At 35.6% G+C, this 17301-nt stretch overlaps 2 protein-coding genes across 6 annotated transcripts in view; both read right to left on the bottom strand.

Annotated features, from left to right (window-relative positions):
* RABGAP1 (RAB GTPase activating protein 1) overlaps window positions 1-17301 on the bottom strand; it is a 134616-nt gene that overhangs the window by 54643 nt on the left and 62672 nt on the right. The gene's annotated exons all lie outside the window — the stretch shown is intronic.
* On the bottom strand, window positions 558-10024 carry GPR21 (G protein-coupled receptor 21). Of its 2 annotated transcripts, none has more exons than XM_032478389.1 (2): window positions 7303-10024; window positions 558-6772 (listed from the first exon to the last, which is right to left on the bottom strand). In XM_032478389.1, the coding sequence occupies exon 2, from the start codon at window positions 6468-6470 to the stop codon at window positions 5421-5423; it is 1050 nt and encodes a 349-aa protein (XP_032334280.1). In that variant the 5' UTR covers window positions 6471-6772; window positions 7303-10024; the 3' UTR covers window positions 558-5420. The 2 variants fall into 2 exon arrangements, with proteins under 2 accessions (XP_032334280.1, XP_006173268.1); XM_006173206.3 differs by having other exon boundaries at window positions 5126-6864.

The raw sequence follows: 17301 nt of genomic DNA, 5'->3' as shown, positions 1-17301 counted from the left end.
TAGGGAGTCTGGGTATTAGCATAAATAGATGTGTGGCCACTGGACTGGTTTCTTGTCTGTAAAAAGAGAGAATCAGGCCAAATGATCCCTATGGCCTTTTACAACTCAAATGCCCCTCCCCATCTCCTTTTGCTACACATGATCCAATATTCAAAAATTTAATGTTTCATTCTCATCACCTGACTGGAAACATTCTGAATACGATTTGGCTTCCCATGAAGATCTACCAATAGAAGAAGACTGCTTGCTATTGCCAGCAATGATTTATTTTAAACTAATAAAGGGCCATTTTGATTTTATATACTGGCATCATGTGCACTCATTCTCAGAAACAGACTCATGGTGTTCCAACTTTCCCACCAGGAGGTCTTGGTAAATTCCTGTAAAGCTTTTTGAAAGATCACAGAATTTTTCCATATGAAGTATCTAAAAACTATTAAGTTCTACAAGAAAGGAATCATGTGATCCTTCTTTATATCCCTGAGGCCAGCTAGCTATACTGTCTGGCAACTAGCAGACCTTGCTACATTAAATGCTTGATTGCTTCTTAAACTTTCCCTAAAAGACAGTTACTGCATAATACAATTTTCCATACCCTATAGCAGTATTATTTGAAGCATTTCTCTCTGAATATAAATACGACCAATAAACAGCATGTTAAGAAAAGGAATGAAAGATAGAACTAGAAAAGTGGTAAAGACTGAAGGGAAAAAGCAAAACCAAAGAGTTAGAAAAGTCACCAAGCTCTTCTATTCTACTGCTCCTCTTTCCTTGTGACTGGTTTTTATAGCCTGCCTTATCTGGAGGGGCCAAGATCTTACCCACACTGTGAGAAACTGGCAGTTTGATAGCACCGCCTATAGTTCCCTGGGCAGAGGCTACAGAGTTTCCAGGAATAAAGTTATCTAGCATATTTAGCGCACATGTATTCCCACACTACTCTCTTGGTACTAAAAAGAGATATTTATTACTTAGACTCTAGAATGGCCTTGACCAAATGTAAATTTGCTTACAGGTTCTGGACTACCCTTTGAACATCATTACTCTATAATAACCAGAAGTAATAACAGTGACTATAAGAAATAATTAGGAAGGGTCATTCATTAATTCTGTAAAACTTACTAAAACTTTAGCTTTGAGCCAGGTCCTATGCTAGCTGTGGGAGGTAAAAATACGGAGAGACACTGTCCCTGCCTTTAGAGACTCTGGAGACAATAAAGGGAGTAAATGAAACAGTTTTGTGTTGAATTTAAATTTATTGCCATTTTAGAAGACTGAGAATTTACCATACCTCTCTTCTCAAATTTGTGACTGCTAAGCAGCATGGAATAGTCACCTAGCATTGAACTTCAATGATCTTAATGTAGGGAAACACCACATCATTATGCATGACTTCCTTAGATATAAAACTATGGCAGATACAAATAACAGTACTCAGTTTTATTTGCAAAGCACTTCACATGTCACAAAGTACTTTTACATCTGTTATCTAATTCAGTCCTCAAAGTAATCTTGTGAAGAGTGAAAGGATTATGATCTTTTATAGAAGAAATTAAGTGCTGAGAGAAGCAACTTGCCCTTACAAAACAAGTTAATTAGTAACAGATACCTAGATTTTAAAATTCTCAGTTCAAAGTTCATTTTAATCCTATGATGCCCTAGTCACCCAAATTTTGAAGAAAAGCCAAATGACTCATTTACAGCCATAATAAATATCTAGAATATTCCTTGGGTCTACAAAACATATTAATAATATGTACATTTAATACAAAATACTTAGTTTTTCTTCAACCTGAAATGGAAAAATTATGCAAAAATCAACACAAAGAATGATTTATGAAGACTTAAAAAAACCTCGTAATCCCATGATTCACTGCCATCCTTAAACTTCTCCAAATTTCCTCATACAACAATAAATTCTGGTTTGTTAATAATTTATTTCACAAATCTTTTATGATACAAAAACACATAGTGAAATTCCTACAAAGTCATTAAATAGATGTTTCAATCAAACCTGAAAAGCTGAGGAAACGCTCCCAGAAACCACTCTACTGTCTGGGAACCTGTAACCCTGTTGTTTCATTTTCAAGTTCAGAGAGGTGAACAGTAATGTATGCAAATAGTACAAAAATTCAAGTTTTCCCAATCCTTAAAATACTGAGACCATTATTCAAGTAAAAAGGAAAAGCCATTAATAAAGGCTCAAAAAGGAATTTATCAAGCAATAAAGCTTAAAGAAAACCCTTTCCAAAACGGAATTCAGAGTTAAAGCCAATAGGTCCATGAAAAATTCAAATATCCATTCTGGTGTAAGATAATTCTTTCATTAAAGTGGAGCACCCATCCTTTTGTAATTGCTTTTCAGCTCTAAGAGGGGAAAAAACACACCCTTATGGAAATAATACTATTAAAACATACAATTAATTACAAATGTAACAATTAGTATAGTCTTATTTTAAAATTTTACTGTAAAATAATTTCAACACAAATACCAAAAGCTTATGCTTTCTCCGGTATCAATCATATACCATATAAAGTTAAATGAGCTGTCTTGCCAAAGCCCAAGGTAACTGACTCTAAAAATACACTTCTTTCTCATTCTGAACTAGTCAGATTGGTATTTAAACAAAACATCATCAAATGTTGCAATAAATATGCCAGGATGAAAAGGTTACTTAAATACAGACTTTCCAAATCGATCACACAGAAACTGCCCCCAGCCACAGAAGACTGTATGACTGCATCCAGGCACACCCTTTCTGCCCCCAGCATGCACATACACAAGAAAACAAAAATTAAAAAGCAGTATAGACAATGAATGTGAGAACAGAATTGATACCTGGAAGAAACCTTAGCGTTTTATACAGTCCAATGAAGACAAGATAAACTAGGAAGACATCTGATATTAAGCAAGTATCAGTTGGGGAGGGGTGCTTTATTTTTTGTTAAAATTACAATTTAGCTTCTACTTTAGTTTTAGGCAAAACACTGGTAGAGATTCTAAGGTGGCGGGGAGGACTTCAAACATCTAAATTTGGTTCTTTATAAAAATATAAAAATCTGTTAATTAAAGCTCTTATTGAAAGAATGGTCTTTCCAGTCATTAAAAAATCAGCCTGATTAGCCACTTCCAGAAAATTAAACAGATATTTTCTCATTTTCATAAAATTTCCGTAAAATATTTTCCAAAATTTTTTATTTTCTCACAAGATGGAACCCTACTGCAGGAAAAAATTTAAAAGGCTCAGTTCCTCCCAAAGTAAAATCTACTGATTTAGCATCAGTTTTTTATAAAAATTAATCTTTACAAATCCCATACCTGCTGAACAAAAAATTCACCTGCAAACTGTGCAAATTTGAACTGGTTACATTTTCTGACATACAGGAAAAAAGGAAATTTTTATCTTTTTTAATATCTATGCCACATAAATAAAGGGGAAATGTGTACAACTATTTTTCAGAATCTAACAGGAAGGTTTTCCACTTCAAACGGCAATTTAATAAAGCCACTGCTAACATTACTTATAAATTTCACTGTGAGTTCTGAATTCTGAAACAGCTTAGAATCAAATTTTCTAACACTAAATATAAAGAGTAAGCTTTTGGGAAGAACTCAGAATCTGAAGTTTCAATGTTTATATTAACAGTTATTGTCTTAAAATAAAAATGTTTAAGTAGAATACATTTGAGGTTAAAATCAAAACAGTATCTAAAACTTAAAAGTTGCAAGAATGCTGTCTTTTATTTTAAAAAGGGACAGGAGGTTTTCTAATACAATGGAAAACCAAAGCATATCTGCCTGTTTTATAAATATCCATGTCATTTCTTAGATTAAAAAATCCACTTTAACCCACTTTCCTTTGTTTTCTTCCATCTTCCATCTCACTGAACACCACTGTCACATTTAGATTACAACATCTAGCCAAAGGCAGAGATCATATAAGTCCCCTGAAGACTTCCAAAACATTAAAACAAGTTAAAAAAAAAAAAAAAAGTAGAGGAAATACTCTCATGCTTGGAGCTGCTGGGAAATCCTTCTCTTTTTAGAAAAATAAACCTCTTGCTCTAAATATAATCACTTTTAGGAACAAAACATCACTACTACATACAAATACACAGCACTCTCAATTAATAGTTCTACAAAACAACAGTAATAAAATCCTATAGCTTTTGCTAGTACTTTGGTTTAAAAAAAAATACTGTTTAGGAAAGGAACTATATCCCAAAGATCTTTTTCCCAGAAAGAGAACAGCAATAAGAGAGACAATCAAAACTTCTGTCTCTCATTCAAATACAAATTCCTTAACACTAACTAAAAAAAAATGCCTTTAAAAAGAATTAGTTGCTACTTTATTAGGTGATCCCTTTTAACCATAAGGAGAACATCACAATTAACCCCTTTCTATTTCAAAATGAACTAGCTAAATGTACAGTATATTTTCTGACTCCGTTGCTTATGACACCTTTCTTCCTGATATTCTAATATTTCAAAAAAGTCTCCGGATAAAAAGAACAGAGAAGACTAAAGACACATTTTCATGTATTTTCACCACTATAAAACTGGTAGCCATCAGCCTATCACTTAATTATTTTTCAGCTTATCAAAACATATTGTGCTGTAAAAGAGAAATCTAACTCAATTCAAACATTCTCAATTCACACAAAGGCACGGGCAAAAATACTGCAACATAATTATTTTCAGTACACACATTTCTTTAGATCTCAGTGAAGCATGGCACAAAAAACAGCTTAGTTTTTTTTTTTTTAATAAACTGAATAACTGACTGCACTTTTGCTTCATGGTTCCATTCAAAATTTTTAAATTAATGTTTTAGTGTTCACATTATTTACTGTATTGAGAATTCTCTTGAGTATAAGACATACAACATCTGTCTTTTGAATGACAGTGTAGAAGCCTGCAGTGTAGTTATACTTTGGCCTACGTAAAGAAAATTTTAAAACCCTGTTAATTCATCACTGTATTTTAATATTCCCTGTTTTAAAAGAAATCAATTGCACATGAAGCCCAAACAGCTAGGAAAAAAACCGGAAAAGCGACAAGATGATGACTTTTACAAATGCTGACGCTTTTCACACCCAGATTCAGTCATGCCAGCTGGAAAGAGGTGTTAGATATGACTTTATTCATTCTAAGTCTGAGAAAGTCATTTCCATGACATTATGAAAACTGGAACCAAGAGCAATTTATCTTGATGGTCCTGATTCTTCTCATTCAAAAGCATTAAAAAAAATCATTTCTGTAAATTTACAAGGTGTTTGGGACGGATCATTTGTTTGCTGTTGCTTAGAGTCAAATTATTTTGTCCCTTATTTCCCAGTGAACTAGATATACAAAGAGATAAAAAGCAAACAGAAACACACACACACAAAACACACAGTGACCCAATATCTGAAGCACTTCAGACATGGCATCCAGTAAGGGGGCCTTTGCTCCTAACCATGTAAGGGTCCTTAGCTATTGTTTGACTTGCACAAGAAGTACACATGGCCCCTGAAAGGCGCTTTAGTCCCCTTTGGAAGACGCTGTTGGAAAGGCTATAAATGACACAGTTGCAGAAACTGTTACTAATAGCAAGCCAGGTGGTCAAGAAGGATGCGGAGCGGTTGCTGTGGCCAGTGGAGCTCTCCAACAAAAAGTAGATGATGTACGGCAACCAGAGAATGTAAAATACACTAGTAATTCGGAACAAGACCATGGCATAGCGCTTATCGGGACAGGCCTGCATCTCCCCAGCTTCCCCACTCTGGCTGCTGAAGCGGGCTTGCCTTTCGCTGATCTCCTTTGTGTGCTGCTGGCAGATGCGGAAGATGTTGAAATAGGTGAAGCACACAATGAGGGCTGCTGGGGCATATAACATCATCACGATGAACAAGGTGAAGTAGGGGTCGGTGTGCCAGGATTCCGCACACCACTGAAACACATCTCCATGATATCCAGGTTTGCCCCAGTGGAAAAAGGAAGGCAAGAAAACCAGGGTGGAGTATAGCCAAATCAGGAAAATACACAGGCGTAGTCTCCAGGGCGTAACCAGGGTATTATAGGTTAAAGGTTTAGTGATGGCAATGTATCTATCGATGCTGATGCAGGCCAGAGAGGTCATGGAGACACTCTTCAGAACTGATACTACAAAACCAAATACCTGGCAAATCAAGGACTCCTCTACTGGAAGTGGGTAGTGGAGGAGTGATAAAGAAGGGACTAGGCAGCTTACCCCAACCAAGAGGTCAGCATATGCCATAGTCTGAATAAAATAACTTGTAGTGTGGTGGTTCAACAAAGGTGCACAGTGAAATACAAAAATCACAATGATGTTGCCAGAAATAATCAACACAGTTAAAAAGACAATGATCAATACTTCCAAGAGGCAAAAATCGACAGTTTCCAGAAAGCCAAATGCCAAGAGGCAAAAAGGGTGGCTGCTCTGATTACCATCCAAGGTAGAATTCATCTTGAGCTCAGGAGTGATCTCTCACTTCATGCTGCCGCTTGGCTGCTGCCAACAGTTCAAAGGAACAGCTGCTGTCATTGCGGTCAGCTCTGTGTGTCTGTAATAATGCCAGAGGAGCCTTAGTCCCCAAGCTCCCGATGCTGCTGCTCTGGTGCATTGCCTGCAGTGCAATTCCCCTTTAAATCCTTCTTGGAATAGGGAGAACCAGCAGCAGTTGTCTGGCCAGTCCCAGATGCGGCCATAGTACCAGGTTTACCATACACATAGCACCAGGGGAGTAAGGCAAACTCTGGGTACAATGTCTTCAGGCCAATGAGGGTAGGGGGTAGGGGGAGAAGAGAAGGGAGGAAGATTAGGACTTCAGCAGGAGTTGTAATGAGTCTCCTCTGAACAGCTGATAGAAGAAAAGGAGAGAGCATTTTACATTTTGCATCCAATGCCCTAATCAAGAACCTGGCTAGCTCAGGCTGGTATCACCCCTCCCACTTCATCCCACCCTACTCGGTACAATTATTCAAAGGCTACCCTCAGTAGCACCCCACATAACTGGTCTCTACTCTGTAGAGGAGGCAGAGCAACAGCAAGCTTTCATGATCAACATAGAACAAAATCAATCGCAAGCCAGATCAATCTAAAAAAACCCCATTTCCTTCCATTTGAGCCTATTAGGGGAGGAAAGGAATCTGTTTACAGCATTTCTAAACACATTTTACTATACCACTAATAAAATTAGCTAAGATAACTTATTTTCTTCATTGATTCCAATGTAATATTTTGACTTAGAAAATATTTCAACAGCACTGATCTGACTAGCTTAATTTCAGAGTGTTACCTGTAATTCTGCATGCTGCGATCCAAACAAAAGCCACAGAACATCCTTAACAGAAAGCCTCGCAAAGCAGGAATGTGCCTCAGCCCCGTTTACTGCAGAACTGAGACACAGAGGGAGGGGATAAAGGAGTAGGAGGGGAAACAGGGAGAAAAGGGGGCTTGGGAAAAGGAAGAAGCGGGGGAGGGGAAAGAAAACGCCTGTGCAGGCACACACTCCAGCATCTTCTTCAGCAGCTCATTAGAATGCATCGCCAGAGAAGTGCTCCCCGATTTCCAGACTGCACAGTGGGAGAATAACTTAATACGCCTGCAGTGTAGGGTTTGAAAGCTGTTTCCTCGTCTGTCCGGAATCCCCCTTTTAGTATATGAGCCGAAGTTAGACTGCTAGTAAGGAGAAGGGGTGGCAACCAGGACAGAGAGTCAGCCAGGAATTGTATCAAAACACACTGTGAAAGGGGTAATGGTGAGAGGAAATTCCGATTTTCTTGTAGCATTTCCCAAGGAACAAAGAGCAGTGTTAAAGAATGAAAGTGTATTAACAGTGCTTGGCAACTAGGGAAACATAACACAGCACAAGAAGTTCTAGCTAGAAAACTATATATTTAGCATTAATTTTCTCTCATGATTCACTAGAATTAATCCATTTTAAGAAAGATGACCAAAATAACAAGCAAAACTTAAAAATCAGGTTTTCAAGAGAAAAAATAGATAATGAAAATCCCACCCATTCTGAACACCACAGAAACAGCACACACATAAAAGATGAATTACATTTTTCTGTATTTGACACTATCCTATAGTTTTGAGATGTCATTACTTGCTTCCCCTTTGCTGAGAAGTGGTACACAAATACACAAACAAAAGATGGACAAGTAAATGCACCCACTTCTACCCCACCCTGTCTGAAAACTGCAGGAAGTTTCATGGCACAAACTAGTCTTTGTATCTCAGAATAAACAATCTTGTTTGTGCCTACTTAACACAAGGCAAATTGGGATTATGCTGTGGCTCTTCAGGTGATGTCACAGAGTGACAATTTTCAGCTAATTGGGAGTGTTAATAATGACAATTTTTAGTTAATTAGAAATGTGTATTTTTTAGAATTTTTTCTTCCAGGTATCTTTGGTCTATCAATTCATTCTTCTAAGTAGTTTCACATACTCAGTAGAGAAAAAGAAATAAATGTCGACATTTATAAACATTCCAGAAGGTCTGCACATCTGGATGGAGATATATACGATGTGATCCAACTTTCATTTTTTGTTTTATACACATGCTTTCTCATTGCAGGCAATGTCCACTCATTATCTGAATCCAATTAATTACATTTTAAGATTTGAAGCACTGTGCTTATTACATGAAGACAAACCCTATTGAACTCACAACCCTACTGAACATAAGCTTGATAGCTATATTTGACAGGTCTTACTGGAAAAGATGGCAAAGTGAGGCACAGCAGAAAGACCAATGGCACTGAACACCCAACTGGCTCAAATCCTTGCTCTAATATTATTTGGCTTCAGTTTCATCATGTGTGAAATGAGGATTGTACTCCTTATTTCATAGGGTTATTGAGCAATAAAGAAGACAGTATATACAAAAAGCTGAACAATATTTAGCACATACAGGGTATATAACTTCACTTTCTTTCATACCACTCAAACAGCCTTTCTAAATAGTCTGTGTTTTCCCACCAATCACACTGTGTTGCCTGAGACTGGGCTTCTCTGAATCCTAAGATGCCTTCTCTTAAGGTGACTGACTGCCCAGTTCTAAGGGCAGTAACAACAGTTAATTGGATACATTCCTTAAATACACTGAGGCTGTACATATGTAAGGCACTGAAGATACCTGAAAAGAAGGAATGATGATACGTCACCAATTATTCCCACTACACCAATAATTTCTTGTGTCTTCAGCCCTGGCTTCACTCCTGAGCTCCCCTTCCCATCTACAATTTGCCTGTTAGTCACACATCTTCCACCTGGATGTCCTGTAGAGACTTCAACCACAGCATGTCCAAAGATAAATACATTTTCCTCACCAAATAAGCCTATTTCATTTTTTCCCAACATTTCCCGAGGCACTCAGGTATGAAACTTAGGAAACATCTTTAACTACTCTCTCCCTTAATATACTGTTCTTAGTCACCACATCCTGGGAATCTATTTCTATAATGGCTCTCAAATTCATTTCCTCCTTTCAATTTTTAATATCATACCTTAGGCCATCACCAAATATTGTCTGGACTTCTAGTTCTGTTCATTTTTCTAATTTACTTATTTCTGCCTGATTAAACATCCAACAACACATGCTTAATTATGGTCATTATGAACTCCATTATTCAAGAAGAGTTAATGGCTGCCTTTCCAATCTGATCTCACTATTCCACGTCCCCAAATACCTTGCCCTCCAGGTTATTCACTATTCTATACATTTGCCATAGACTTTAATTTTGAACTCCTATATTTTGAGTGCTTAATGAATATTCAATGAAAAAAAGTATGGTTTCTGAGAGCTGCTACTTCAATAAATGAAAAAAGCATTCACCAAAGTCAAGGGTCCATGCTTTTCTAACTACTTGTAAATTTGTGTGTAACTTATTCTCTCTGCATCTCAGGTTTCTCATGTATTACTGAGATTATTAACTGATAACTTTAAAGAATTCAAAATGTAACAAAAATGCAATGAAACCACAAGCCATTACATTACCATTAGTATAATAATAGCTCTTTCAATTTTGTTTCTATTTTAGTAAAACCACTCTTGGAGCTATAATCAAAATATTCACATTAGAAACTTTAAAAAAATCAGTCAAGAGTCAAATGTTTTGGATTAAAGGAAAACATTTTCTTCAGAGGAGATAAATTATTAATAATATGCGGGGGGCAATAAATCCATGCCCTCACAAAAATCTATATTTACATTGCCTTTTTAAAATAATGTAGTCTCATAGGTGTTTGTTCACTTTTATAAAATAGACTGTATTTCTGTATGTATGACTGGAAGAAAATACATTGAAAATCAATTCTACTTTTCACTGGATGGTGGGATTACAAGTGATTTTTTATTTTCCTCTTTATGGTTTTTTTATGTTTTGTAAATTTCCTAATTTCTATGTTCTATTTTCATAATAAGTTTAAAAAAAATAGCCAAAATAATACATTACATGTTCCTTTTGGTAAAGCTAATAAAAAAACCTGGCTGCAAGATGACGTCTCAGAGCCATACTGAATAGATGGTGCCAGGTTTAAGTCATCTACTTCATGGGGCTCAGCTTGTCCTTACACCATCATTGAACTACCTTCAGTCTTGGAACTATTCTTTCAATTTAACTCAAAATGGACCCTTAGAGACCCAGCTAAAATTTTTTACAGAATGAGATTGTAACTAAATGAACCATATGAAATTGTTAATATTTAACCATTTCATTTCTGGTTAAATGTTTTCAGATCTACAAAAATGGCAACTTCTATATGGCTCAACCTAATACTAAAAAGTTAAAATAACCAAATCACAGAGCTTAAAAGGAAAAATGGCAGAAAGAAAAAGGAAACATGAAACAAGAAAAAGGGACAAGACTGTTCAAATTATATTTATTCTTCTCCCACCCTATTCAGCAGTTTATCTAGCACAGATGACAAAGCATCAATCTTGGTTCCTCAAATTCCTAACAGTCACTTCTTGGCTTATCTATCACTTATGATCTAGGAAAAAAGAGCTTTAAATGTTGATTTGTTTAACATATTATTTTAGTGCAGCTGATGTGGGTGGTATTTATGTCAACGTCATTCCAAAGCCACTTTAAGGTACTTTGACTCGTCTTTTATTCCTCCTTCTCCCTTACCTTGCACATTCATTCAACCAAGTGTCAAGGATTCTACCTCTGAAATTTCTCTCAAGTAGTATCACTTTCTCTATCCTTCTGCTACCACTACAGGCCAAACCACAATTATCTCTTGCCTGAATTACTAACAAGTTTTCCTGCAATTAATCTTACTCTATCCTAACTCAATAATAATACAAACAATAACTAAGTGATAATTTATACTTACTAGGGGCTGTGAATTGTACTACATTCACGCATCATCTAAGTTAATTCTAACAATTCTACAAATAAGGTACTATTATTATCTTATTTTACAGGTAAGGAAACAAATTTAATGCTAAACTGCCCGATGTCAAAGGCTTGAATACAGAAGAACTAGGATCTGAATCAAGACAGTTTGCCTTTAAGATGGACACGCTAAACTACTTTGCATACTGCCTTCCAAACCTGAATATATGATTTGCTTGCTTAAAATGCTTCAGTGACTTTCTATTACCTGTAATCTTAAATATGCCTAATTTCAGTTTTCTAAGATCTGGCGCCTAGCTACCTTCTCTGGCTTTACCTACTTTCATACTCTGTGAACTTGCCAAGCTCTTTTTCACCCTTGAGAATGTGCTTTCCCCTCTGACTTTTACCACCATATATGCCATGCAGCCCCTCCATACTACCCCTCAAATCCCCCTCCCTGGATAATTTCTGAACAAGAGAACTTTTTGGACCCTTAGATGAGAAGTCCGTCTTGTCATCTGCTGTACACACACAACTGTAATTGTTTTCTCTTCAATAACCCTCATGCAACCTTACTGCAATTGGTTAGTTAACTGCCCATTTCCCTCATGAGACTGCAGACTCCAAACCAGTGAAAAGGTATATTTTATTCATGGGCATATCCATGAGACCTAACACAGGGCTGGCACAAAGCAGGCTTTCAAAGGTATTTCTGATTGACTAAGTAACAAATGCCTCAAAAAAAAACAACAGGAAATTCTGCTTTTATATGGGAAGACCTTTCAAGTAAAACCGTAGTAGGATAACAGTTTAACTCACCTATAATTATTACACTGGTGCATATGAAACTGCCTGCTTGTAGATCAAACACTGCCAAATATCGGCAGTTTTAAAATGACCAAACCTGGTATGTTTCAGTCTTGAAAACTGCTTGGACAGATAGAACTTACCGAAACTTATGAGAGGGGAGGGTACATGAATTTACAAAGAAGGGATATGGGGACTTAAAATTATTTTCACAAATAACAATTTGAAAGCACCTTGTCTTAGTCCATTCAGGATGCTGTAACAAAAATACCATAGACAGAACTGCTTACAAACAACAGAAATTTATTTCTCACAGTTCTGGAGACTTGGAAGTCCAAGATCAAGGCACTGGCAGATTCAGTGTCTGGTGAGAACCACAGCCATCTTCTGCTGTGTCTTCACGTGGTAGAAGGGACAAGGGAACTTTCTAGGGTCTTTTGTATAAGGATATTAATCACATTCATGAGGGCTCCACCCTCTTGACCTAATTTCTTCTCAAAGGCCCCAATTCCAAACACCGTCACATTGTGTGGTTAGGATTTCGACATATGCCTTTGGGGGAGACACAAACATTTAGCCTACAAAAGACCCACTATGGCACCTGCTATATGGGAGCAGATGATAACGTTCTAAAAGTTCACTGACAACCTATTTTCCTACAGAATCATATAGCAAGAGAACTGAGTTGTGAAACAGTGGAATCATGGGCTATTCTGGGGTGCAGGACTCAAACACACCATCTCATTTTCCTGAATGTTAAAGCTTAAAGGAAGATCAGCATTTCCTTCAGCAACCTCATTTCAGAGAAGAGAAAATGAATGTTAACAGGTGCAGAACCTCATTTGAGTTCACATAAGCTAGAGGCAGAGCTTAAACTAGTATTCAGACATCCTAATTTCATGGCCAGTGCTCTTTTTGCTAACTTGATCCCGTTTTAGTTTGGTATCCACAGGAGGTTCTTATGATTAAGTATTATTAAATCCTTGACTATTACTAAATCCACCAGGAAGAGGTTTTTAATTAAAAACAAAACAATCTGCATAATAATTAAAGTATAATTAAATATTTAAATTATTTTTCCAGACTGGTAAAATGTGGCTGGGCCTCCAGGGCTTCCCTTAGACAATCAGAAATGTAAATACTGGTAATATGGGCATGCTAATAATAGTCTTGGTTCTGGATAAAAGCTTGAAATCTGCGGCAAAAGACTAACAACGCTGAAGTGTACCACTAAAATCACTAGAGAAAACAATGCAAACAGGTTTTAGAAAACACAGGCTGACTGGAGGGAAAGAGAGAGAAACATAAGAAACATACGTGGCTATTTCATTTTTCTCTTATTATTAAAAGCATCTATTAAGGAAGCAGTTCTGATGTAAATTTTTGGTACTAAGCAAAGTAAATAAAAGAAACAGAAAGAGTCATTGACATAAAAGGTGAAAAATAATCAAAAGAAAGGACCAGAGGATAATTCTGGAAATTGGAGACCAGAAAGTGCCCTCTTTTCCTTTCATTCTCAACTCCAATTTATTTAACTTACCAGACCCAAAGAGCTATAGGTCTTACAAGTGGGAGTAAGAGAGGCCATGGAAGTCCCTCTGGATTATTTATTAGGGTTTCTTCCCCCTGCACCTGACAGGTTCTGCATGGAGACCAATGTTGAGGAACCCTTGTTCAAACATACGAAAGAACAGAAAACAAAGAATCTAGGAGTATTTGGTCTCTAGAAATTTATTTCATGAAGCCAAGGGTAGTTCAATATCAAGACATCTACACTATGTTGACAGATTACCTATCTACTCCAACAACAAATTAAAGAAAATCATATTAAGTTCTGAATAAGCGCTTCATAAAATTTCAGCAGACATCCAAAATAAAAAAAATCAAAGCCAGAATAGAATAAAATCATTTAAATAACATAAAAAGTATTTACCAAAAAAAAGAAAAACTGAATAGCATGCTTTCCAAAAGTTTTAACAAACTAAAACCATTTTAATTAAAATCAGGAACTTGATAGGAACGTTAGTTATCAGCACTATCATTTAACATTGTCATAACACTTCTATCAAATGCAAAAACAAAACCAAGAAAATTTAGTAGCGTTCATAAACAGTGAAAAAGGAAGTCAAACTGTTTTTGTTGCTGATAGTATAATACACCTAAAAAAATCTCAAAAGATGCTAGTAGAAAACTAGGAAGATTGATCAAAATATCAAGAGGTAGATAACAGAATTTTTTAAAAATTAGAATCTGTTCTCTATTGTAGCAATTAGCTACCCAGAAATGGAAGTAAGAAAAAAAAAGTTCCATTTGCTACAGAAAATACCGTATTAACCCTAAGATAATTCTTAGGAATAAATTTAACAAAAGAGAACAAGACATACATGAAGGCAACTCTGAAGTCTTTAACAGACATAAAATAAGATCTGGACAAGTGGAAAGACATACCATATTCTCAGATGTAAAGATACTATAACAATGTAATTTATAACCTAGATTAATAATAAAGTAAATGTAATTCAAATTAGAAACCCTAAATAACCATATAGGGTGATGGTGAGATCGGAGAAAATGACTAAGCTTTATATGGAAGATTAAATATACAAGACTAGAATACTAGAAAAAGAAAAATACTAAAAAAAAAAAAAAGAGTACTAGAAAAATGAAATAGGAAACAGTGGAAAAAAAGATTTGCTTTACCAGATACTATAACATAACTTAAAGCTTCTTTAACGAAAACAGTATTGGCACAGGAATACAGAAACATCAATAAACAGAACAAGTTAGAAATCAATCCTAACATATATGAGAATTTAAGATGTAACAAAGATGGTAGTTCTACTCAGTAGAAAATAGCACAACCGGTTATCCATCTGGGAGAAAGTAAAATTGTACTGCTATCATATGCCATGTACAAAAATAAGTCCCAGATGGATTAAAGACATAAAAATATAACACATACAATAAAAATCTCGCAAGGAAATCTTGGAAAGTACATTTACAAAATCTAGAAGTAGGAGAGACCTTAACCAAGATGCAATTTTCTACATAAAAACTGAAAACGTTTTATGTGGCGTGAAACCATAAATAAAGTCAATGTAAAATTAAATTTCTAGAAAGATACTTATAATGAAGATAGAAAGAATATACAAAATATATAGAAAGTACTTAGAAACTGACATCTTAAAAAAACTTAACAGAAAATATACAAAGAATATAAAGAGATAATAACTAGAAGAGCAAATCACTCAAATTTTCTGGTAGGGAACTGCAAACTAAAGATAAATTAAAGTGATAATTAATACTGTTCGGGATAAGGGGTAAGAGGTATCTCCCTACATTGCTGGTGGAACTGTGAACTATTAACAGCCTTTCAGAGAAGCAAGCTGGATATAAGTAAATTAAATACAAAAACTAAATAACCAGTTTAAAAATCACATTACCCTTTGATCTAGCAATCACACTCTTGAGATTCTATTCCCTCAAAGTAAAAAATTTAGAATACGTACAAGGTTGTCTAGTAAAAACTATTTAGAGGCTAAAAACTGGAAACAAACTTAATACCTACCAACAGAAGAATGGCTGAATAAAAGACTGCACTGTCTTAGTCTGTTTGGGTTTCTATAACAAAACACCAGACCGTGTGGCTTTTGGACAGTAGAAACATACTGGACTTGTGAATGCTGGGGGTTCAAGTCAGGCTGCCAGCGCAGCCGGGCTTTGGTGAGGCCCTCTTCTGGGCTGCACACTGCCGACTTCTTTCTGTGTCCTCACAGGGTGGAAGGTGGTGAAAAACCTTTCCTAACACTCTTTTCTAAAAGCACTAACCCTAGAATGAGGGTTATGCCCTTGTGACCTAATTATCTCCCAAAGACCCTTCATACTATCATCTTGGTACAGAGGTTAGGTTTCAGTATGAATTTTAAGGGGCACAAACATTCAGATCATAGTACCTGCTACACGCAAGAATGTTCACTACAGCTTTATTTATAAAAGCTATAACGGGGGAGGACCCCAAAATCTGAAATAGCAGAATAAAATAAAACTGCGGTTTATTCATATGATGGAATACTTTCAGCAATTAAAAAAATGAAATAAAAAAACAAGCTACTGATACACTCCCAAAATGGATGAGCAAAAGAAGTGAGATACAAACAAGCCCATGCTGCATGACTGCATTTAAATAAAGTTTAGGAACAATCAAAACTAGTCTAGGGAAAGAAAAGTCAGAATAATGGTTTTTCAGGGATGGAGAAGAGGTGGTTACAATTAGAAAGGGACAAAAATAACTTTTTGGAGTGATGGATATGTTCTTTCTTTTGGCAGTGATCACAGTAAGTGTATTTATATGTAAAATGTCATTAAGCTATATACTTTAAAGTTGTATTTTTTAGCCTATGTAAATTATACGTTGCTGTAAAAAAATTTTTTTAAAAATTTAAATGAAGTTTCTCCTCTCAAAGAACTCTAGAGCTAATTTTAAAATGTTAATTACAATAACTATTCCTAGAAATCATAAAAAATATATTTATTTTTAGATATATCTTATATATCATATCTAAGTTACATTAGATAACACTGTAGTGTAACAAAGCATTCACCAATATTATTATGGTTAAATAATTTGTAATTTCTGATTATCTATCAGCAATTTAAACTAATATACATCCATCAGAAATCTTTTTAGGTTCTAGCCATCCGCATAATAAAAATTTAATGTGAAGTATAAATACATGACACTAGCATATATAAAACGTTAATCAAATACATGAGAGTTTGTTAATAGCTGATCTTTCACACATCATATAACTACTAGGTTCCTATTTAAGAAACAGAAGTCAGGAAAACAGAATAAAATACCTCACATGTTAAATTACCTGTATGAGTAGGCACACCAAAAATATGTGAGAAATAATTTTTGGCCAAACATTTCAAAGGACTTCAAAAGAAAAACTAGAAAGACAGTTAAAATTACATACCCAAAACAGGATTTGCCAACAAAAGGAAAAAAAACCAACCAGGCATACTTTGCAAGCTACACATATTTGCATACGTTGATACTACGAGTACAAGGCTCTGCTGTTCTTCCGTATCTGGGGTGGGGGGTGTCTTTTCTGGGACCCACATTAAACA

The sequence above is a fragment of the Camelus ferus genome, chromosome 4 (assembly GCF_009834535.1).
Source record: "Camelus ferus isolate YT-003-E chromosome 4, BCGSAC_Cfer_1.0, whole genome shotgun sequence".
Classification (NCBI taxonomy): domain Eukaryota; kingdom Metazoa; phylum Chordata; class Mammalia; order Artiodactyla; family Camelidae; genus Camelus; species Camelus ferus.
Note: the sequence above shows the minus strand (reverse complement) of the source record. Positions and strands in the feature narration are given on the sequence as shown.

Coding starts and splice junctions, on each gene's coding strand:
- GPR21 (XM_032478389.1), bottom strand. CDS start 6,470: ATGAATTCTACCTTGGATGGTAATCAGAGCAGCCACCCTTTTTGCCTC.